This window comes from Notamacropus eugenii, chromosome 1, assembly GCF_028372415.1.
Source record: "Notamacropus eugenii isolate mMacEug1 chromosome 1, mMacEug1.pri_v2, whole genome shotgun sequence".
NCBI classification, from domain to species: Eukaryota; Metazoa; Chordata; class Mammalia; order Diprotodontia; family Macropodidae; genus Notamacropus; species Notamacropus eugenii.
Window position 1 is genome coordinate 558764058 of NC_092872.1, and position 24907 is coordinate 558788964.

The window sequence follows — 24907 nt, forward strand, 5'->3', positions numbered from 1 at the left end:
CATATTCTATTTGAATTGATTTCTGAAGGAATAAGCATAGATATAGCCTTGAAGTATGTTATTGCACTTAGTTTTCTATTAAATATGCCATTACTTAGTCTAATTAATTCTCTGCTAAGCTAAACCTTCATGCTTAGTCAGGTAGCTTTCCCTGATCCAGAATGCACCAGTGATTCTCCTCCATTTTTCTTCATGACATCCTATTCCAGAATATACGGCAGCTCTGCAGTTACTGCCGCCCACGTACCTTCATCATTAGCAGACAGTTTGCCATGGAGTACATCACCCGGCCCAGACGTGACCTCCACAGCTGAACAGAGGCTGGAAAATAAGAGCAGCTTGTGAATGTGCACAAATAAATTAGAGATTCTTTCTAGCCATCAATTATTGGGTTCTGTGAATTCTGATTTAAAAGATCCCCTTGTTAACACCACTGGATTTTAGCCTAGAATTTCTACTATGCTGTCAGGCTCCACCATTAGCCAGAAAATACTGCCCCTGGTGTAGGGACTAACCCCCAACTGGTTCTAGGAACAGAATGTCTGAATCAAGGATGCAACAATGCAAAACAGCCGGGCAACTGCTCAGCTTTCAGTGCAGACAAGAGACTAACTGCTATAATCAAGTGCTACATTTTTTCTAAAAATAGTATAAAAAGAAGGTAACCTTAGCCAATGTGAATCATTAGGACCATCTACTTATCATCATGCCCTTTAGTAGGGTAAGGGTTAATCAGCTCCAAAAGCAAAGTGAACAACATGGCTGGGTGACACTGATTTCCAAGCAGAAGTCACTGAGGTCTGTGACTCCCAGCGGGAGAACCAGTGGCCAAGGCTGTCTATCTGCCTTCTCTAGATTCTCGGATCAAGCCTGATGGTAGAAAAGCCTATACTACAAAAAGGGCCTTACTCTCAGGGTCAGCAACCTTGGGCTCTGCCACTGGGATCTGAGATAACTCACCCTTATTTCTGGGGGCCTTAGTTTTTTCCATCTGTAAAATGGGAATAACACTATTTGCCCTATTTACCACATAGGGCTGTTTATGAGAATTAAATAAAACATATGACATGAAAGCACTCCAGAGTCAAAAGGAAAAAGCTACAAGGTAGTATTGGGAAGCTGCCTGACAGTGGATGGAGAGCTGGTCTTGAAGCCAGAAAGAAAGACTCAGTCCAATCTCTGTCATTGTGTTGAGAATGTTGGCTGTGTTGTCTTGTACAAGTCACATGACCTCTCCATTCCTTAGACAACTCAGCTGAAGTCCAGCCCTTAGGTTGTAGAGGAGATGTTGATTTACATTAGAAGAGGTAAGTCTCCTCTCCTAGGAGTTCCCTACACCAATGAAATCTCAGGTCTAGTTCTATTTCCCATTTCTGGTAAATGTAATTAGCATGTTTGCCTATTAATTCTATTGAGAGGCAAGGGCAGTGGGCAGAGAGCTGGCCTCAGAGCCAAGGAGGCCTGAGTTCAAGTCCTGTCTTCAAGAAATGCTGGCTCTGTGACCATGGGTAATTTATTTCCTTTCTTACCGCCTTAGGTAACTATCTAAGACTCTAACTGTAGACAAATACCTAATTTGCACTGGTGGAACCAGTTTCCATACTGGGAGGCTTCTACATGGATAAAATAACAAGTGCTAGCCTACCCTATCTTCTCTCCTAAAGTTATCTGAAGATGTGTTACATCCTCACTGAGAGCAGGGACTATCACTGAATATAAATTTTCTGCTTCCCCTCACCGAACCTTACTGTTTACTGAATAAAAAAATGGACTAAAAAAATGGCCTAGTAAGAGTTATATTAAGTTTCTGGACACCCTGAGAATATCCAGGGTAAGAGTAATGGTGGAAGGAAATTGAAAATTAAAAAGAAAGATTTTCCTCTCCCTGGCATATTTTTCACTTACTCATTCTTAGATTATAACCATTGTGCATATACCAAGAAAAATAATTTTAGGGGCCAGTCTGATTAAAAAAAAAAGCACCAATTTTAAGCTCCTAATATGTGCCAGGTACTGTACTAAGTGCTGGGGATAAAGAAAGGCAAAAATTGCCTCAGCCTTTGAAGAGCTCACCATCTAGAGAGGGACACAACATGCAAAGAACAAAATACATAAAGGATAAGTTGGAAGTAATCAACAGAGGGAAGGTATTAGTATTAAGGGTGATCAAGAAAGGCTTCTTACAGAAGATGAGATTTTAGCTAAGACTTAAGGAAGCCAGGGGAACCAGGAGTTAGGTGGAAGTGAGAAGGGAAAGAATTCCAGGCATGGGGGACAGCCAAGGAAGATGCCTAGAACTGAGAGATGTAGTGTCACGAATAAATTCAGCAAAGAGGTCAGTAGCACTGGATCACAAAATACTTGGTGGGCAATAAGATGTAAAAAGACTGGAAAGGTAGGAGGAGCCAGGTTAAGGCCTTTAAAAGCCAAATAAATGATTTTATATTTGATCCTGGAGGTAATAGGGAACAACTGAATAGAGAGTAACATGATTAGGACTGAGATTTAGGAATAGGGGAATGACATTAAAATTCCTTAAGATCTATGCTTAAGGCACAGTAAATACAGGATAAGAGGTAGTGAGGATGGCAGGCTCAAGTGAAGGTTTAAGGATGAGAGATATACTTGGGTATGTGTGTAGGCAGCAGGGAAGAAGCCAGTAGACGGAGAGAACAAAAATGAGACAGACAGGGACAGAAAGAGAGAGTGAGAGAGCATGATAGTGAGGGTAATCTGTTGGAGAGGAGTTGGCCTTGGCAAGTATCAGGTCTACCTCTTCATCTAATTCAGGAAAGAAGGAGAAGAAAGAGAGGGAATGTGTCTGAGTGAAGTGAAATAAAGAGGAGGGAAGAGGGAGCTCTCAGCAAATGGCTTCAGTTTTTTCACTGAAGCAGACAGCAGCAGGTTCTCAGCTGAGAGAGATGGGAGAAAAGGAACTATGAGCAAAATGAAGAGAAGATGGTAAGTGGGATACTAAATTGATTAGGGGAGAGTAAAATGACTGCCCTGATGAAGGGAGGGACCAGCTGAGGATAATAAATTTGTAGTGGAACCAATTAGTATGACTTTGTTATTTTCTCTAGTTCCATTCAGAGGACATGAATAGGAATGAAGAAAGAGAATGTTGGCAATAATCTAGGGTTGGAGTTTGGTAAAGCATGGTTGATGAAAGGATAAAGAGGCAAGAGATTCAAGGGCAGGGGAGAATGTAGAGATAAACAGGTTCACCAACAGGACAAGATAAGGAAAGGATAGGAGTGTAGCAAGTGCAGGACTGATGAGATGACCTGGGAAAGAACTGAGAAATGGAGGGACTGGAAGTTACAGTAAGGACAAAGAACAGTTGGGGGTCATAAGTCATAGGGACAATGGAATAATAACATATCATGATCAGATAAAGGAATTTTAGAATTTGTGAACTTGGAAGTGGAACACTTGTGGGTGATAGCAATAATAAAAACATAACCATCTATGTGTGCAGCAGAGATGGAGTGGACAGGAACTGAATAGACTGAGGAACTGGGAAGTTAGGGTGTTGAGGGAACATCAATATGGATAGTGAAGTCCTCTAGAGTGAGGGCAGAAGTTGGGGTGGAAAGAGTGTAAGTCAAGGATAACTCTCTCAGGAAGGAAAGAAGGAAATATCCTAGGAATTGATAGATAAAGGCCATCAGGACCTGAAATGGATGATAAATTTGGTAGCATGAAGTCAAAGGAGGAGAGGCTGCTAAGTCAATGAAATTGGCAATGAGGCACAAGGAGAATTCCAACTCCTCACTTAGTTGGGGGTTATGAGAGAAAATGTAGCTATTACGATAAAGCGTGTTTGCATTAGAAGTAGTGCTATTAAGAGGAAATTAAGTCTCAGTAAATACCAGAAGACGGAAGGAGTGAAAAGGGAAGAGGTTTAAGATAAAAGAAAATTTGTTAATTATGGAACAGGCATTCTAGACATAGTAGAAGGGGAATACTTACCATGTCTATTTTCTTGTGTAATGTTATTCATGCTCCCATCTTCAGCTAAGCCTTGTTCCAAATTTCTCAGTATCTATAGTAATTATTTAAAAAAAAAAACAACAAAATGAGCTTGTTTCTAGAATCTCGCATAATTTTCTAGAAATGAATGTATGCTTAATAAGCACTACTATATGCAAAGCACTATGCTAAGTGCTGAGAATACATATAGAAAAGTAAGACATCTCCTGTTCTCAAAGAGCTCACATTCTAAAAGGAGAAGATAAGACATAAAGTTTTAGTTCCAAATAAGAAGCATAGGTCCTGTGCTTTATGGTCTAGTGAAAAGATAGAGAGGTGCCATTTCCATTAATAAAATTATATGCTATTTCTGATGTTGAACCATTTCTGCCAAGGAGTATGGGATGAGAACTTTCTTTTCTTGAACTTGGGTAGCAGTGAGTGATATGGAGACAGATAGGAGTTTCCAGGTCACCCACTCCATAAGAATAATTTCCCTGAACAGGGAAGCAAGGCTGGTGGTATGACGGTGCTGCTATTCTTTCAGCGGTTGGGATTGGTCGGGTTGGGTGTGGAAGACTCCTACTCCAAGAAGTTGCTCCCCTGGATAATGGCAGCAGGGGCAGTAGTTTAGACATGTCCAACTCTTAGTGATCCCGTAGGCTATACTGTCCATGGGATGTTCTTGGCACAAGTATTGGAGTGGTTTGCCATTTCCTTCTCCAATAACTTTAGGCAAACTGAGATTAAGTGACTTGCCCTGGGTCACAGAGCTAGTAAATGTCTGAGGCCACATTTGAACATAGGTTTTCCTGATTCCAGGCTCAGCACTCTATCCATTCAGCCACCTATCTGCCAAAGGTCTACAGGGCATTGTTATTCCCAAGGCTCTTCCATTTACTTTACATACTTCTAAGAGAAAAGGATTATCACAAATCAAAAGCCTTTATGAAAACCAATTCATACAAGAATGTTTCATATAAAGACACATAACAGAAATCATTGATTATTATCATAGTGAGATAAAGCCTATAAATGAAGAGTGCCATTTGTACTCCCACTGATGGTGGAGTTCATGTTTATGATACCCATAAAGCAATAAGAGACAGAATACACAGAGGATAGATGTATTTTTAAAAAAGCAAAATATCAAGTATGTTCCACATGAGAATGATTATTAACTTTTATGAAATATCAAACTAATTCTTCGGGAGTATGAAGAGGTGCTGTAGTCTTTTTTAATATAGCATGTAAATTTTCCCCAACTGTCACTTTAAATAGAAGTTACTCTTTCAAACTAAAGATTCCTCCTTTACACCTTCAATGTTTCTTCCTTTCTCACTCACTTCTAAACCTACTAATTCAATTCATTTCAAGAAGTATTTATTAAACACATACAACAGACTTCCTATATTAAGCACTTCTCCTACCTATCTGACTCTCAGTCTCCATTTCTGATTCCTCATCCACATATACCCACTAATTATGAGTGTCCCCTACGGCTCTATCCTGAGCCCTCTTTTCTTTTGTCCTTACACATGCTCACTTGATGATCTCATCAGCTCCCCTGGGTTCAATGATCATCTCTATGCAGATAATTCCCAGATTTATATATCTAGCCCTCCTCTCTCTCCTGAGCTACAGACATAAATCATCAATTGCCTACTGGATATCTTGGACTGGATGTTCTACAGGCATCTAAAATTCAACATGTTCAAAATAGAACTCAAGTTTTACAAAATTGACAAGCCTATTTAAAATCAATATACTTTGATACTTAGTGATGTCAATGCCAAGGAGGGCATAAGGAAGGATGGAGAAAAAGCTAGGTTTAAGAAACAGAAAAAGCCAAGGCTTACAAAATTACTCAGGAACTTATGTAACATGAATATTTTCTTTAGGAAGACAATCAGATGGTACTGGATATAGCAAATACTGAACAATACCACAAAAAGTAAAACCAACTGTATCTTAATAGAGAAAAAAAGTTACTAATGTGGGTATTACATAAGAATTGGGCAGATAGGTGGTGCAGTGAATAACATTGGATCTGAAGTCAGGAAGACTCATCTTCCTGAGTGCAAATCTGTCCTCAAACACTTGCTTAGCTGTATGACCCTGGGCAAGTCACTCAACCCTTAGTTCTTCATCTGTAAAATGAGTTGGAGAAGGAAATGGCAAACCATTCCAGTATCTCTGCCAAGAAAACCTCAACTGGGGTCACTAAGAGTTGGATATGACTGAAAACAACTGAACAACACACGTAAGAATCAGCTTTTTGTAGGCAGATCACTGACTAGTTAGAGCAATGGTCAAAACCAAAACCAAATTAGAAGAGGAAGTGAGATGAGGACCAACTGTACAACTGCAATAGCTTCAACCAGACCCACTGGAACGAGCTGTCAGTTTTGAAAATGAGCTGGACCCAGAACTGAATGGGAGGAAATGAGCAAACTGAATTGCATTTGGGAAATTGTGCATTGCTTTTAACAATTTCAAGATGCTCCCTGACACAAAAACACATCTTTTAAAATTGACATCCTCCTAGTTGCGAATCTTGCAACACCATCAACTCCAATGAATCAAAACTGCAGGTGATCTGAGGAACAACTAAGGGTCTAAGTAGGGCATGGTGACTTTAAGTAAGCTGAAGCCTTCTCTCAACATGCAAGAAAAGGCAAAAGGAATTTGCTTTTTGGATCCAAAGATGTGATTTCATTGAACTATAAAACTCCTGGTGAGGAAACCCCCTCTCCTCCCCTCCCCTTATCCTCACCAATGCCAACTGGTAAGAGCTGCCTGGGATATTGAGAATTAAATGTGTTGTCCAGGGTCATAACAAGACAGGAGGTGTCAGATGTGAGAACTGACTCTACATTTTACTGACTCCCAGGCCTTTTATCTACTACACAGAATGTCCCCAGAGTCTTAATACCTTAAATCTGCACTAAGATTTTTGATATATTCCATATGTGATCAGAAATGAAGGCTGCCTAGTCATGTAGTATAAACAATCAATAAAAGTTAGAGTACCTTGTGCACAGAAGAAGTCCTTTATGGAAAATTTATGAGAGAATATGGACAAGAAGCATACAAGATGTGATAACATCAATATGATTTGATGAAGGCTTTGGTAGGCTCTTCTGCCTATCAAAGTCAGCCCCACTTCTACAGTCTCTGATCCCATCGATCTTTTCTCCTCCTGCAGTCTGCCCCATCATCATTTCCCTTCTCCTTCTATCTTCAAAGTCTTCCTATCTTGTGGCTCATTTCCTGATACCTACAAACATGCATCTCTCCTACCCTTAAGAAGCAAACAAACCTTAGCTTGAACCTACCATTCCCTCAAATCCCTCTCCTATATTCCTCTCACCCAAACTTCCTGAAAAAGCCACATCACTCCTTGCCTCCAATTCCTCTTCTATAATTGTCTTCTCATTTCCTTATAATCCAGTTTTCAACCTTACTAATCAACAAATTGCTTTATTCAAGACTGAATGACTTTTGGATCATCAAATCCAACGGACTTTTCTTAATATTCACCCTTTTTGACGCCTGTATAAAATTTGGCACTGGTGACTACTCCTTCCTCCTTGATATCCCCCATTCCCTAGGTTTTTGTGATGAATTTATCTTGGTTCATCGGTCCACCTATTCCTTTTCAGTCTCTTTTGCTCACTCATCATCCATGTCTTATTTCCTAAAAGAGTAGGTGTCTCAACCCCTCTTCTCTCCTCCAAGGTGCTATTCCAGTTCTGCTCCTTCCCCCCCTGCCCATCTCCATTATATTAATGATCTCATCTGTTTCCACAGATTCACCTATCTTCTTTTAGGCAGATACTTCCTAAATCTATAGAGCCAGAACTCACTTCCTGTGAACATGAGGTATTTCCTCATTAGAAAAAAATGGATAATTCTGGAACACTTTTAGCTTATGCCACATACAACAAGGAAGGAACAAACTTGGGACAGAATGTTAAAACCTGGCCTCTTGCAACCCAACAGACATGGCACAGTCCTTTTTGCTTCAAATATCTTTTAGGAATTAACTGGAGGAGAAAAGGAGATGTTGACTAGGAAGCAAGGGCTTAGTGTTAAATATATAACTGAATGGGCAGGAGTGGGTGAGGATAGGAAAAAAAAAAAAGATGGAACAGAAATACCTAAGGAGGCAACCAATGTTACCTGTAAAAAAACATTTCTGGACTGCACTACAGAAAAGATCTTAGAAAGCTATACTCCTCCTGTTAGAAATCTCCAATATACTTTCTTTTTGGCAATTATCATAGCACTTTAAACAGCATACTATAACCATAACAGCAATCGGAAATCAAAAGACCTTTTAACTAGCTATAGTAATATTAAATTCTGATCACATCAAGAGTTAAAAATAAAGAGGTCCCAATACGAGAATGGCCTAGCAATACGGTGCAACGGAAAGAGTACTAGATTTGCAGTCAGGTGGTCTGGGCTCAAATCCTAGCTCTGACATGAGCTATTCGACTATAGAAAAGCCTCTTAAATCTCTTTGATCCTCAACTCCTCATCTATGATACGGGGATAATACATATTTTTCCACTATCAATCCCAAAAGTGTTGTGGTGAAGGAAAGGGCTTTGTAACAAGAAACAGCACTATGCAAATGTGAACAGTTATGGTGTGGCATGGTCTCTGTCTTAATTTGAATAGCGAGGGATGAAACCAAGACTTTCTGGGCTGGCAGGAAGTGAAGACAAAGCAAAGCTTTTTTTTCCCTAGTAGTTGGGTAAGAAGGAGGAATGATACATGAGCCCCTGAGGGTTGGGGCATGTAGTAGAAGCTATTACTTTTTGAATAATAGCAAGACCAGAAATATAGCTGGAGAAGAAAGAAAAAGCCAGAGCTCTCTAAGACTTATGGTTAGGAGCCTCTCACAGTCCTGCCTTTTTTATCCTAGATATTAGAAGAGAGAAGAAAGTGTAAGCTTTTCTTTCCCAGCAGTTAAGAAGTATGGGAGTTAATTATGCCTCCGCAGTCTGTATCATTTTTCTGAGCCACACCTATAAACTATGTCTTTTTAGGACAGGATTTCTCTCTTGGGTAAACTTTCCTTACTCAAATTTATAGAAAGCATATGAATTCAGATCCCAACCTTGGCTACACACCCGTCTTCATGTTGCACATCTTATCAGTGACTACAGACTCAGACCCATCATGCTTCAGGCTGGAGGTAAAGTACTTCACTGAAGATGCAGACGAACTCAATGTTTTCAGGCACAAGTAAAGTTTAATTGTTTAAGTATCTAGTGAGGAACCTATATGCAAATTAAAAAACCTAAGAAAATCCTTGGGTTAAGGATGAGTATAAAGGTTGAAAAAGAATTTTCTGGAACAGGCAATTTTCAGAGGAAGAAATTAAAGTTATCCATAGTCATATGAAAAAATGCTCTAAATCACTATTGATTAGAGAAATGCAAATTAAAACAACTCTGGGGTACCACAACACACCTATCAGATTGGCTAACATGACAAAAAAGGAAGATGATAAATGTTGGAGAAGATGTGGGAGAGTTGGAACACTAATTCATTGTTGGTGGAGCTGTGAGCTGATCCAACCAATCTGGAGAGTAATTTGGAATTATGCCCAAAGGGCTACAAAAATGTGCATACCATTTGACCCAGCAATATTGCTTCTAGTACAGTACTCCCAAGAGATCACAAAAATGGGCAAAGGTCCCACATGTACAAAAATATTTATAGCATCTCTCTTTGTAGTGGTCAAAAACTGGAAATCAAGGGAATGCCCATCAACTGGGGAATGGCTGAATAAACTGTGGTATATAAAGGTAATGAAATACTATTGGGCTATAAGAAATGATGAACAAGAAGACTTCAGAGAGGCTTGGAAAGACGTATATGAACTGATGCTAAGACAAAGGAGCAGAACCAGGAGAACTTTGTACACAGCAACAACCACAGTATATGAGGAATTTTTCTGGTAGACTGAGTACTTCATTGCAATGCAAGGAGGGACAGCTAGATTATGCAGTGGATAGAGCACTAGTACAGGAGTCTGGAGGGCCTGAGTTCAAATCTCACCTCAGACACTTGCCACTCACTAGCTGTGTGACCTTGGGCAAGTCACTTAACCCCAACTGCCTCATCCTGGGTCATCTCCAGTCATCCTGATGAATATCTGGTCACTGGATTCAGATGGCTCTGGAGGAGAAGTGAGGCTGGTGACCTGTACAGCCCTCCCTCACTCAAAACAAAGTCAAGTGCAAGTCACGTCATCATTTCTCTGATGGCATGGTCTTCTTCAGCAACGAAGGATGAACACACATCATGTATGTAATGCAAGGACTTAAAAAATTCCTGATGGACTCTTGAGGCAAAATGCCCTTCACAGCCCGAGAAAGTACTATGGAATTTAATTGCAGAATGAAGCAGACCATTTTCTTTTGTATTATGTTTTGTTTTGTTTTATTATTTCTCTCATTCATTTTAATTCTTCTATGCAACATGACTAAGGCGAAAATGTATTTAACAGGAATGTATGTAAAATCTATATAATATAATATGTATGCTGTCTCAGGGAGGAAGTGGGGAAGGAGGGAGAGGGAGGGGAAAAAATCTAAGATATATGGAAGTGACTGTAGAACACTGAAAACAAATAAAATCATTTAACTAAAAAAAAAAAAAAAAAAGGAATTCTCTGGTCCTAAAGGGAAGCATATTTCTTAAAGTCTTTTGTGCTTAATAATAACACTTAAATAATCACAGTCTAGTTTTGAAGTAAGCAACTAAGTGAACTAACAGAAGCAAAAGATTGCACCATGACTGCTTCTAGAGACAAATTTAAGAAAGAATTCACATCAATTAAACTATCCCTTAAGAGGCTGAGATATTCAAAGTGCTGTGCCCACACTGGGCACACAAAGACAAAAATAAAATAGCCCATGAACCCTCCAGGAGCTGATATCCTACTGGGTTAGGGAAAGAGGGTATAGATGGGGAGTAGAATGCAATATCTATACAGGAAAATAAACACAAGGGGGGCGGAGCCAAGATGGCAGAGTAGAAAGATGCACATACACATAGCTCCGAACCCACAACCCACAGAATATCTGTAAAAAAGAACCCCCGGCGAATTCTGGAGCAGCAGAAGCCACAGAACAGTGGAGCGGAGGAGATTTCTGTTTCAGAGAGCCCTGCAAACCTCTCACAAAAGGTCCGTAGCGCTGCGGACTCGGAGTTGAGCCCAGCCCTGCTGTGGGGCACTGAGAGGAGCAGATCCGAGCGGGCTTCAGGGACAGAATCTCCAGCGGCCACGCGAGTCCCTCCACCCACAGGTAATGGGGGTTAGTGAGAGGGTGTCTTTGGCGGGTTGAGAGGGGAGTGGGGTACCCCCATAACTCAGGCCCCCTCAGGAGGTAACAGTGGAGGTGGGAGCAGACCAGGGTTCCCCAAGCAGGCAGGAGCCTGGATCCATTGTTGAAGGTCTCTGCATAAACCCCCTGAGGGAAGTGAACCTGAGAGGCAGCCCTGCCCAGACCTGAGCACCTGAACTTGATCTCACACTGACTAGCAGCCCTGCCCCCGCCCAAAGCCCTGAGGCTGGGAAGCAGTATTTGAATCTCAGGCCCCAAGCGCTGGCTGGGAGGATCAGGAGGCGAAGTGGGTGTGAAGAGAATATTCAGAAGTCAAGTCACTGGCTGGGAAAATGCCCAGAAAAGGGAAAAGAAATAAGACATAGAAGGATACTTTCTTGGTGAACAGGCATTTCCTCCCTTCCTTTCTGATGAGGAAGAACAATGCTTACCATCAGGGAAAGACACAGAAGTCAAGGCTTCTGTATCCCAGCCCACTCAATGGGCTCAGGCCATGGAAGAGCTCAAAAAGGATTTTGAAAATCAAGTCAGAGGTGGAGGAAAAGCTGGGAAAAGCAATGAGAGACATGCAAGCGAAGCATGAACAGCAGGTCAGCACCCTGCTAAAGGAGACCCAAAAAAATGCTGAAGAAAATAACACCTTGAAAAATAGGCTAACTCAATTGGCAAAAGAGGTTCAAAAAGCCAATGAAGAGAAGAATGCTTTCAAAAGCAGAATCAGCCAAATGGAAAAGGGAATTCAAAAGCTCACTGAAGAAAATAGTTCTTTCAAAACTAGAATGGCACAGATGGACGCTAAGGACTTTATGAGAAAGACAGATATCACAAAACAAAACCAAAAGAATGAAAAAATGGAAGATAATGTGAAATATCTCATTGGAAAAACAACTGACCTGGAAAATAGATCCAGGAGAGACAATTTAAAAATTATGGGACTACCTGAAAGCCACGATCAAAAAAAGAGCCTAGACATCATCTTTCATGAAATTATCAAGGAAAACTGCCCTGAGATTCTAGAACCAGAGGGCAAAATAAGTATTCAAGGAATCCACAGATCCCTGCCTGAAAGAGATTCAAAAAGAGAAACTCCTAGGAACACTGTGGCCAAATTCCAGAGTTCCCAGGTCAAGGAGAAAATATTGCAAGCAGCTAGAAAGAAACAATTCAAGTATTGTGGAAATACAATCAGAATAACACAAGATCTAGCAGCTTCTACATTAAGGGATCGAAGGGCATGGAATAGGATATTCCAGAAGTCAAAAGAACTAGGACTAAAACCAAGAATCACCTACCCAGCAAAACTGAGTATAATACTTCAGGGGAAAAATTGGTCTTTCAATGAAATAGAGGACTTTCAAGCATTCTTGATGAAAAGACCAGAGCTGAAAAGAAAATTTGACTTTCAAACACAAGAATGAAGAGAACCAGGAAAAGGTGAACAGCAAAGAGAAGTCATAAGGGACTTACTAAAGTTGAACTGTTTACATTCCTACATGGAAAGACAATATTTGTAACTCTTGAAACTTTTCAGTATCTGGGTACTGGGTGGGATTACACACACACACACACATGCACATGCACACACACATAGAGACAGTGCACAGAATGATTTGAAGAGGATGGGATCATATCTTAAAAAAATGAAATCAAGCAGTGAGAGAGAAATATATTGGGAGGAGAAAGGGAGAAATGGAATAGGGCAAATTATCTCTCATAAAAGAGGCAAGCAAAAGACTTATTAGTGGAGGGATAAAGAGGGGAGGTGAGAGAAAACCAGAAAAACATGAAGATTACTCTCATCACATTCCACTAAAGGAAGGAATAAAATGCACACTCATTTTGGTATGAAAACCTATCTTACAATGCAGGAAAGAGGGGGATAAGGGGATAAGCAGGGTGGGGGGGATGATGGAAGGGAGGGCATGGGGAGGAGGGAGCAATTTGAGGTCGACACTCATGGGGAGGGACAGGATCAAAGAGAGAATAGAAGCAATGAGGGACAGGATAGGATGGAGGGAAATATAGTTAGTCTTATGCAACACGACCATTATGGAAGTCATTTGCAAAACTACACAGATTTGGCCTATATTGAATTGCTTGCCTTCCCTTTGGGGATGGGGAGGGAGGGAGGGAAGTAAAGAAGTTGGAACTCAAAGTTTCAGGAACAACTGTCAGAGTACTGTTCTTGCCACTAGGAAATAAGAAATATAGGTAAAGGGGTATAGAAAGTTATCTGGCCTTACAGGACAAAAGAGAAGATGGAGACAAGGGCAGAGAGGGATGATAGAAGAGAGAGCAGATTGGTGACAGGGGCAATTAGAATGCTCGGTGTTTTGGGGTGGGGGGAGGGGACAAAAGGGGAGGAAATTTGGAACCCAAAATTTTGTTAAAATGAATGTTAAAAAATAAATAAATAAGAAAAAAAAGAAATGAAAAAAAAATAAACAGAAGCTATTTTCTGGAGTGAGAAAGCACTAACTGGGGATACCAGGAAAGGCTTTTGAACTGAGCAACAAATGAAGTCAGGAAATAGAAGAGGCAGAGCTGGAGACCACAGCAATACAAAGGGTAAAACAACCACGGCTTTGTCCCACGGCACTGGTATACAGAAGGCATATTTGATTCTCCCTTCAGTCCCATGTGGCACAGTACTACACCTGCCCCACTGAGGACTTCTTTTCCCTCACCTGCTATCTCCTATTTATTACCCTCCCTCTCTCCCTCTGCCTTTTTTTTAGTAGTTGAGTGTCATTGGTTATATAGACTAGAATGAATCATCTCATCTCTTAGCACCCAACATAGACATACTGCCTTATTTTACCCATCATCAACCTATTGGGTTTCAGACACTCCTAGTTAGGCTCTTGTGAAAGAACATTCATTCATTCCAGGCACGGGGAATGGCTGTGGCAAAGGCATGAAGATGGGAGATGACATTCTGAGTTCAGAGGACAGCAAGAAGTGTTTGTTAACAAGGTATACATAATAGTACATTGATTTGGATAGATATGTATTGCAATAATAATGCAAGAGAAAAAGGAAACCTCTAAGAAAACCCCAAAGCTTATTATAAAGAAATGCTGACACTGAAAGAACTGAAACTTGTATGACAGGCAAATGTGCTGTGCCCACAATTTCCCCTTTGGTTTCCTCAAAGTGTAGAACCAGAACACAGGAGGTCTAAAGCCATTCCCAAGAAAAATCACCAACTTTGGATTTCATACAATAAAACACAATGCTGGGCAAGTTTGCACTGGGCACAGGTCATTCACAGCACAGCCCTGCAAAATACTCTGTTACATCAGAATTGTGTCTTCCCAGTTAATAAGACTGCTATTTCTGGTTCGTAAGAGGAGAATTCAATTAAAAAAACCAAACATGTATTCAAGGCACTGGAATGGGTCCTGGGAATACAAAGATGAAAGTTTGTGCCCTCAAGGAACTTTTATATTCTACTGGAAAAGTTTCTCTTAGCCCTAATGAATTCTAATACAGACTGAATGACAAGTACTGGGTACAATGGATAGAAGTTACCCTTAGAGTCAGGGAAAGGTAGTTTCAAGATAATGGGGCTATAGAATTCCTGAAGTAGAAGAGTATGCAGTAGGGCTGAAATGATAAAGCAGAAGTCAGACTGTAGAGGTCCCCAAATGCTAGGTTCAGGCTTTTGTTTTATCCTCATGGCCACAAAGAACCAATAGAGATTATTAATTAATTACAGAGAAATTTTGGTCAGACTTACGCCTTATGAAGATTATTTTGGCATATGTATGGAGGAAGGATTAAAAAGAGATCATTGGATCAAGGGCTTAGAACTCGAAGGGGCCTTTGAGCCCTGAGCTCAGCCAACCCCCTCATTTTTTTTTAAAGAGATGAAGAAACTGAGGCACAGAAAGATTAAATGAAGTGGTTAAGTTAAGAGTCTGAGGCAGGATTCACATGCAGGCCTTCTTGACTCCAAGCCCACCTTTCTATCCACTATTTCATCCAGTTGTCAGAAAGACTGGAAAAAGGAACCAATTAAACTGTAGTTTAAGAGACAGATGATGAGGGATTGAACAAGGGTGTACGGTAGGGACAAAGGGATTGATATGAAATGTAGTGGAAGCAGAACTGATAAGAACTGCCAATTTATTGACAATAGGATGGGGGGCAGTGAGGAAAAAGGGGTAAGACTCTGAATTGATGAACCTGAGTGACTGGAAGGATGGTGGTTCTCTCAGTAGAAATACGGAACTGTGGAGGAGAGGTGTTGCTGTTTGTCCTTTGTTCTTGAAGAAGATCAGGACATCAGGACAATGATGCCATGATATGCAAATTAACTGGATTACAGTGAGGGAAGGCTGTGCAACACCACCAGCCTCACTCTCTCTTCCACAGTCACCTGGGATCAGTGGTCAGATATAGATCAGGACGACTGGACATGGCCCCAGATGCAGTGGGAGACCTTGGTCTTTTTAACCTGTTTGGGAGGGAGGGGGAAGGAAATCACTATAACAAGTCAGGCGTGAGAGATGAAGACCTGGATTGATTATGGCAGAATGGGAAAACAAAGGGTAAAAGAGATACAAGACGTATTCTGAAGGAAGAAGTAATAGGACCTGGTGATTACTGAATGAGCAGAAAGGGGAAGATAAGACGAAGGAGAGTCATTCTTCACTGCAAGGTTTTCAGAAAGCATGAAATGATGGGAAGAGCAATGGACAAAAGGTAAGGAAAGACCCAAGTTCAAATCTCAGTTCTGACCCTTCTTCACTGTGTGACCTGGAACCTTTCTGAATCTCAGTTTCCTCATCCGCAAAACAGGGAAAATAATACTACCTCATAGGGCTGTTGTGAAGAAAGCACTTTATGCCTCTCTTAAAGTGCTACATAAATGACTACTGAATACAACACTGGGGCAGCCAGGTGGTGCAGAGGAAGAGCACTGGCCCTGAAGTCAGGAGGATCCAAGTTCAAATTCGGTCTTAGACACCTGACATTTATTAGCGGTGTGATCCTGGGCGAATCACTTAAACTCAATTGCCTCTCCACCCCTCAAATACGTTACTGTTTACACACAAAAGACAATTATATTTATTTTGTATATCTTTGTATTTTATTTTATTTTATCTTTGTATTTTCTTATCTGTATATATATTGTATTCCTCCAGCAGGAGTTAATTCCATGAAGGAAGTTTCATTTTTATCTTGTATCCCCAGTGCTAAAGACAAGCATTTGATAAATGCTTGCAAAATTAAGCATATTAAAAACATTCACTGTTTAATAATTATATATCATTATTATTATTATGGATGATGACCCTAGATAACAGAGGAAAAATGCTATTATCAACATAGTTTTGTGAAACAGTGACTAACAAAGTTTTCTTAAAATGAAAATGTGTAGGTGCTCTGCCTTTAGGGGGAGCCCCATTTGGTAAAATAAATTTGGTAAAAGCTAATTATAAGGGGCATCATAAACAGGTGGCAGTGAAAGAGCTGAATTTACAGCATGACCTGTGATTAGTCATGTCAGGCAACTGTTTGAGTCCAAGTAAAAGTAAGGCCTAAGTAAGAAATGCATTTAGGAGGTCTGTCCTTCTTTAGGATGGCCCTAGATAGGAGGAGTTACACATGTTCTAAGGAGTTCTTGTGAAGAAGACAAAGCAAATGACTATAAAATGAGGAAGGAAACATGGAGTATTTCAAGTCCCAATGCCATCAGTGTTCACTACTTTTCCTTTTTTATATCAGCCATTACCCTATACGCTATTTTGAAAGGCCTTTTTCTTTTGGTCACAGACCTATGATTCTACTGGTAGAGGGAGCTCCCAAGTGAGCAAAACTACTGATGCAGATGAGCACCTGCTCTGTAGCAGGTAGTCTTAGAAAGTTCAAAAAAAGCACTTAAAAAAAGATTAGTATTTATTGAGAATCTTTCATAACCACGGTAAAAGTACTTTTACTCTGTGCCAAAGCTGAGGAACATTTTAAAATGAGGAGAATAAACATCAGTCCAGCAAGGGCATGTCAGTCTGTGGATTATGAGGACCAGTAATATCATGGGTGATTTCTTGTCTTGTGTGTGTGGGAACTGGATGTAAGTGAGGAAGAGCTGCACAAAGTCATCAACTCTGCTCTCTCTTCCAGAGTCATCAAAGTCCAGTGGACAAAAGTCAAGTCAGTCTATGTGACCCAGCATGCAATGGATGACCTTAGCATCTCTCAGTCTGACTAAGCTCCACAATGTCTGCTTCAGCAGCCTTCATGGCCACTGGAACAAATTGTTTTCATCTGCCCATTCCTTTGGGGGAAGTCTTGACATGTTTGGGGTAGACATTCGTCTACTTCACGATGCGTTTATGGGCAGTAGAAATATACTACAGGACCAGAGTAGGTTTAGTTTTGTTTAACTGGGGAACAGTAAAATTAACTCCTTTGGTTTTTAGAAAGTGAGCCTTTGAAACTGCTGGCTGCCTCTAGGGGCCATAGCCAACTAGGGAAGGAAAAACTAATGTTTCTCTTTGATATGTGTTTCGGGGGTAGCTTTGGCATGCAAATCTCTGAAAGGTTTGTAGGAATTTTCTTCAAGTTGAGAAGCTTCAATATGAATTGTAAGTCAGTGAGCTAAGAATACTGAAGATAATAGTTCATGTGGTTAAAAAGGGTTGTGCACAGCCTACTTAGAGACTCATGATGAAAAGAAATTGCTTGTTAAAGGTAAATGGAGAAGCTATAGAGATTCCAGTAAAATAAATCCATTATGCAACTAATGTAAACCCAGAATTACCAACTTTTTTCCTCTTAAAGAATTTTAAAATGAATTTGCTTAATTATGGATACTGAAATAAAACTATTTGACTTTTCTGAGAAAGTTTACTTCTTAGTATTAGTAATAAATGATGCTAGGGATTCAAGGGACAACAGGATGCTACTAAGAATAAAGGACTTATGGGAAGTGGAGTAAGAATCCAAGACATGGTAAAGAACAATGGTCACTGGTCAAGAGGGAAGGAAAAAGGCATAAAAAAAGGAAAGGTACACAGGTTTAGCACCTTACTAACTTAAAAGTGAGACTCAAATCAAATCAAATTGCATTATTCCATTTAAAGCAGGTTTTAAAATGATACATCTTGTTATTTTAATAAGGTGGGAAACATAGCATAAATCAACCAATCACAGGCTTTAGACTAAGTACAAAAAATTCCTTGATGAAACGGAGTGCAAAGGAAATAACAAACTGGCTGAGAAAACAGTAATGCCCTGTGAGGCCTGTATAAAACCAAGACGCTAGTTCAGAACCTGAGAGATTAAGAACATGTGGAGAGTAGTATTTTAACCCTTGAGAAGTAACTAAGGAGGGGAGGAGAAACAGAGCCCTGGCCTCTGTTTCAGTCTTTTTTTTAACTACCATGGTGAAGAAGGCCAGCTTGAAAGGATATGAAATAGCCATCTTCTGAGGACCTGATTCATCAGTATGAGTATTATTTGGGATAAAGCTCCAAAGCCTGCACTATAACAAGGATATGTTATTTGAATTTTCAGCCTAGAAAATAATACTTTGGATAAGAATGGAAAGACATGGATTGTGAAACCATCTCTACCACTATTATAGTTAGTGGGCAATTTGGTGAGTTCTATAAACACTTTATCATCTGTAAAAGGGATATCTGTCTTGTATTCTCAAAGGGAAGTGGTAAGGATAAATTTTATAAGAGAGTTAAGATCATAAAATTTGGAGATAGAAGAGACCTTATAGATCATCTAGTCCAGGTCACCCTTTTTACAGATAAGAAATCTAAAGGAAGGTGAAGTTAAGAGTGAAAGAGCCAGGATTTAAACTCAAATCTTCCTATGTGAAATCTATTCTATTCTTTTTGCACTCTATGCTACTAAAACTGGTAACCTTAGTTGAACTTCCTAAATCAAAGGGAAAATTATTTGTTTTGAATCACTATTTTTAGCGTCTCTAATTTCCAAAGTATTAGAACTAGACTTTAGCAGGGACTAGAATAGATTAGTAACAATCTCTCTAGCAGAGATATACTAGAGACTAGTTATAGAAACCATACACAAGTATAGTTTGCAAGTCTAGGCAAACTATGGAGTAATGTGCTTTAATTGGAAAAGTAGTCTTACAGGTAGGCTTAGAATGTCTTTGGACTTACAACAATCTTTAGCAGCCCATAAAATCTGTATTGTCACTATCCACATTTACCTATGTTCTCTCCTACAGGTAATCCAATTAGCATGAATATACCTGCCTTAATGCCATGATATCTGATTCTAATCTGGGGAGTGAGCCCTGTTTTTTCCATAAATCATCCTGGTCTGGAGTACTCCTGGTGGGATGGTGATTCAAATACAACAACAGTTAAAGAAACATTTATCTAGGCCCTATTTTGTGCAGTACAGTTGGGTAAATAGGGGACCTAAATTTTAGATAAAACAGGGTCCTCATGGACCCTATAGCCAAGTGTGCTAACATAACACAGGAGTCTTTATCAATCTGGGATTTCTAAGGCCTCAAAGGACCTAAATCAGAGTATATAAAATTCTTTAAACAAAGAACCTTCCACTCCAGTCTCTCAGGGGATTCTTGTAACTGGATAGAAGTTCTTGGGTTTGTTTTAAACTGATTATGTTGTTCTTTGGAACCTTCACCTTATGTTACATGCTCCTTATTGATACAAACTAGACATTCCACCTTTCCCACTGTTCATCACACCACTAAATGATAGAATATGAAATCCCATGAAAACCTAATGAAAAGAGAAGCAAGAACATAGAATTTCTTTTATGCCTGGTGCTTGTTTTGTCTGGAGTATCCTGATTTCCTTTGGGGCTGTGGTAAATATTTATTTATATGCCTGTGAATCCTACTAAGTTTGTCAGGTTTTACAGCATGTATCAAATGAAGATTCGAACTATCCAAGTTATTCCCAAGCATATCTTTTGCAATAATTCCGTCAAGGTGTTCTCTAAGGGTATGAATTTCCATAGTAGTACTGATTCAGGCAAATGAGATCATGACCTTTGCAGGAAAGAAAAAAGATAAAGGACATTCTTACCCACCTCTACTACCTGAATATTCTGGGAATTATATGAGTCTCAGAGTGTGAACCTTAAGGGGCGAAGGATGGATATACTTACTCAACTTTGGAAGCTGAAGGGTTTCCTCACTATATCCTTCAGGTGCTTCTCACTTGCCAATCACTCCTATCTTATCTAATTGAGTCATGATCAATTTGTTAGTTTTTTGCCAGAACAGTCAGAAAGTAGGGCAACTCTTCTTTCTAGGTCAGATAGAGCACAGACAGAGCTGGACATCATCAGCATACTAATGACCAGCTAGTGCAGGCTATTCTAACCCTTTTCCCAAGTGACTGGGGAGAAGGTGGAAAACGGCTGTTCTCCCTTATATTTTTAATTATGTTTACAAAGAAAACAGCAAAGCAAATATGTCCAGATGTTATGAATCTTTCTAAGAATGAGCAAAATCTTTCAAGTTACAAAGCTCACATTAATATCTTACCAATAATTGTCAAATCCTTCAGAAATGCACTGAAGTAGTTGGATTTCATTTATTTTCCAGAAAGCAAATTGCAATCCATCCACCCATTTTATCAGTACTAGGGGTAGGTCTATTTCATGATACTGTGTGGATACTAATGGAGCAGGCAGGCTGCCATCATTTACCCTTCTATCTCACTCTATGACTGACTCACCGCCTTTTCCAGTCATTTATCTCTCTGTTATCCTTTATACCACTTCTGTAACATTCTTTGTTGGAATTATGTTGCAGGTTATGCATGTTCACCATGGGTCTCCTCATTGTCCTCGGGGTAACCTGTTACTTTTAATCATCAGAGACAATAATTCCATGAGTTGCAAACACAATGCAAAACTGGAAGAATAGATAAGATGTAAAAAATGGGTTTTTGTTTCCAGAAGAAGGCTGAGGTTGGTAAAAGTATTGTGCAGTTTTCCCAACGTAATCCAGCTTAATTCAGTTCCCCTATTCAATTCTAAAGCCAATTTATTGGTACTATTCAAATATGAGACTATATCCAATATCTGTACAAGATTCACATAGGTAGGCAAGGTCTATGAACTGTCCATCCAAACACAACCAACAAGGGGTCTAAACAACAGGAATTTTCAAAACACCTGTTTTTCCTGTGTGGTTTGTTAGGCAAACTCTTCAGAGTGATTATGGACCTCATTTAGCAGCCTCTGCAATGTTTTAGGATTTGATGCAATTAACACAATGTTGTCTGTAAACAGCAACATCTTAGAATATCTCACAATTTATATAGGTAATTATTTGATTAGATTCTACACTGGACATCCTCTGTGACAGGGGAAACACATTTGATGAGAATGTTTCCTTGTTTTATGCCTCTATCATTATTAGTAAACAAAGAGATATTCTCTCTTTTGTTACATTTTCCAAGGAATCTCTTATGATTTTAAAATATTGGTGGAGATAATTTGTTGGGGAAGAGCATTTTATTCTACTAAATCATATTGTTTTTACAGTCAACAAAGTAATTACAGTGGGATCTTGTATTTGCAGTACCTTTCTTGAAGTTATGGATGCTGTTAATGTGTATGGATTACTCTTTTTCAAAAAAAAGATTATTACTTTTCCTCAACTACACGCAAAAATAATTTTTAATGTTTGTTTTAAAAAAAATTTTCAGTCCCATGGATTACTCTTAAAAAATGTTAGGCAGATAAAGGAAAGGAGGTGTATTGGTGAGTACTTACAGGTAGTCTTTTTTTAAAAAGTAAACAGTGATTTCTCCCCCAAAACATATGGTATCCTCTTCTTTCACCTGTGTTGAGACTCAGATCCTTAGTGCCTTCAAAATGGTATTTCCTACAGCACAGATCACTTTTGTGTAGTAGATGGCCTAATCCAGGTGTTTTTTTCCATTTTTGTTTTCTTTGCTGTCATCCCTACTTTCTACATGGACAGGCTTTGTAAATTTTAGAGTACAACTGAGATGAACCCTTAACATCCTAGAAAACTGAACTCCAGCAGTGATAACCAGTTAGGACTCAGGCTAATCTGGCATCATCATTTATGGACTACAATTAGCAATGTGAATTATTTTGGAAATAGGTTGACCTGATTCTCTCCCAACTCGTCAACCTAGTTCTTTAACTACTTAAGGTGTGGGGGGCTGAAGAAGAGAGCCACAACAGAAAGAGTTAGGATTTGGAATTGTGGTGAATAACCAGTGCTAATATGAGCAAAGAGTAGAGGCATCTGCTACCCCAGAAATGGCAGACAAAGTTTTATATTTATCACTAGCATAAAAGCACCTTAAACCAACAACATACTTTTCCCCCAAAAGTATATCAGTCATATAAATTAGAAGCAAAAATTCACTAATTCACTAACTTCATTTTAACTACTAATCTGTAATCCACAGAACATAGAAGTTTAACACTTTTGCATACTTCACAAAAACATACTCAGTTGAAAACTGCTTGCCTATAAAAACTACTTTTCCTCAGTATTTCAAGGAGACATAATTTTCTTGGTGAGGTTTTACCTTCCACAGATTCTGATCATATCCCTTTCACTTTTTATGAGTCACTTTTGTCAAAAATCTTTATCTTCTGGTGAGGAGCCTTCTTGTAATGAATCTCTCTCATTTTAGCTAGAAATACCTTTGTGCAACCAACCAATAGGACGTTGTATGATGTATTCTTGAAACCTTTCTAGGTTGATAGGACCTGTGAGATCTTTTATTCTGCTGACATAATCTTCAAGAACCCACGGTTACCTCCACACCACGGTAAAGCACTGATTGTGTCTCCCAACTTTCACAGAACTTAAATAGTACATCCTACATAATTTGATACTAATTATACATTGTTCAGTGATGTTCTCAAGCTATTTTACATCTTTCTTCCAAAGACTGTAAGTTTACTGAAGGCTAGGTCCAAATATTTTATTACTTCTGTCCTTGTTTCCTACTCTACTGTTTTTCAACTGTCACTTGAAGTTGTTTCTTTTTAATTTGGAAAATCCATGATAGGGCCTGAATCTTAGACAATTTGACTTTTTCTAAAGTAGCAACTATTGTACAGGAGGACACATAATAAGTTTACACAAATGGCAAGTTCACTCATTTTCTAAATATTTGCCTTAGTTGGTTTCTTTACTCCTGCAATGAAAACTTCCAAGATACTCATTTTAGTTTCTTTAACCTGCTATCTATCCCCTGACCAGACTTTTGATTTGCCAATAATTCTGATAAAAGCCCTTGGAAGTATAACAACAGGCAGTGTAGGCAATGAAAACAAAATAACTGGAATTTTCTTTAGAGAGTAAAATCAGAATAACTTATTTGATTCTTCTTGGAATTAGTTTTTCAGTACTGTCTTTGGGTTTATAGATCTATGACAAATATCATTATAAACAGCCAACTAATTTATCAATTAGCACAATGTGAATTTATAATTCCTTCTTTTCTTCCTCTCTCTTTCCCTCTCTAGATTTTTGTTGTTGTTTAGTTGTTTTTAGTTGTATATGTCTCTTCATGATCCGTTTGGGGGTTTTCTTGGCAAAGATATTAGGGTGGTTTGCCATTTCCTTCTCCAGCTCATTTGACAGATGAGGGAACTGAGGCAAACAGGGTTAAGTGGCTTGCCCAGGATCACACAACTAATAAGTACCTGAGTCCAGATTTGAACTCAGAAAGATAAGTCTTCCTTCCTGACTTTAGGCCCAGAACTCTATCCACTATACACACCCCTCTCTAAGTATGATCGTCAAAGTGCTGTTTGGAGGCCATCATCTATGTCCAAAGGGCTATAAAAAAGTGCATACTCTCTGATCCAGTAATATTGCTTCCAGGGCTGTATGCCAAAGAGATCATAAAAATGGGAAAAGGACCCACAAAAATACTTATAGCAGCTCTTTTTGTGGTGGCCAAGAACTGGAAATTCAGGGGATCCCCATCAAATAGAGAATGGTTGAACAAGTTGTGGTATATGAATTTAATCGAATAGTGTCGTGCTATAGAAATGATGAGCAGGTAGACTTTGGGAAAACCTGGAAAGACTTACATGAACTGATGCTGAGTGAAGTGAGCAGAATCAGGAGAACATTGTACACAGTAACAGTCAGTGTGCAAGGACTATTTTTGATAGACTTAGCCCTTCTCAGCAATGCAACGAGCTAAAACTTTTCCAAAGGACTCATGATGGAAAATGGGATTGCACAGTGAAGCAGACTCTTTCTCCTTTGTTTTGTTTTCTTTCTCATGGTTTCTTCCCATTCATTATAATTCTTCTATGCAACATGACTAGTGTGAAAATGTGTTTAATAGGAATGTATGTGTAGAGCCCGTATCAGATTGCAAGGTGTCTTGGGGTGCGAGGGGGGGATGGCGGGGGAGAAAATTTAAAACTTATGGAAATGAATGTTGAAAATTGAAAATAAATAAATTTAATATTTTTTAAAAAAGAAAGAAAACCTCAAATGGGGTCATGAAGAGTTTGACAGGACTGAACAATGCCCAAACAACAATAATGTGGCTTCTTGGTCATCTTGGGAT

The 24907-nt window shown here is 39.3% G+C and overlaps 1 protein-coding gene and 1 long non-coding RNA gene across 4 annotated transcripts in view; one reads left to right on the forward strand and one right to left on the reverse strand.

Annotated features, from left to right (window-relative positions):
• LOC140520404 (uncharacterized) overlaps positions 1 to 287 on the forward strand; it is a 101802-nt gene extending 101515 nt beyond the window's left edge. The window contains exon 5 of the long non-coding RNA XR_011972490.1: positions 210 to 287. This is a non-coding gene — a long non-coding RNA (uncharacterized lncRNA). The remainder of the gene's footprint in view (positions 1 to 209) is intronic.
• Positions 1 to 24907, reverse strand: part of TRAPPC12 (trafficking protein particle complex subunit 12) — a 168833-nt gene that overhangs the window by 34666 nt on the left and 109260 nt on the right. For all 3 annotated transcript variants that reach the window (XM_072634316.1, XM_072634315.1, XM_072634317.1), the window contains exons 7-8: positions 3976 to 4048; positions 248 to 321 (exon numbers count right to left, since the gene is read on the reverse strand). In XM_072634316.1, the coding sequence (XP_072490417.1) occupies positions 248 to 321; positions 3976 to 4048 (147 nt within the window). The remainder of the gene's footprint in view (positions 1 to 247; positions 322 to 3975; positions 4049 to 24907) is intronic.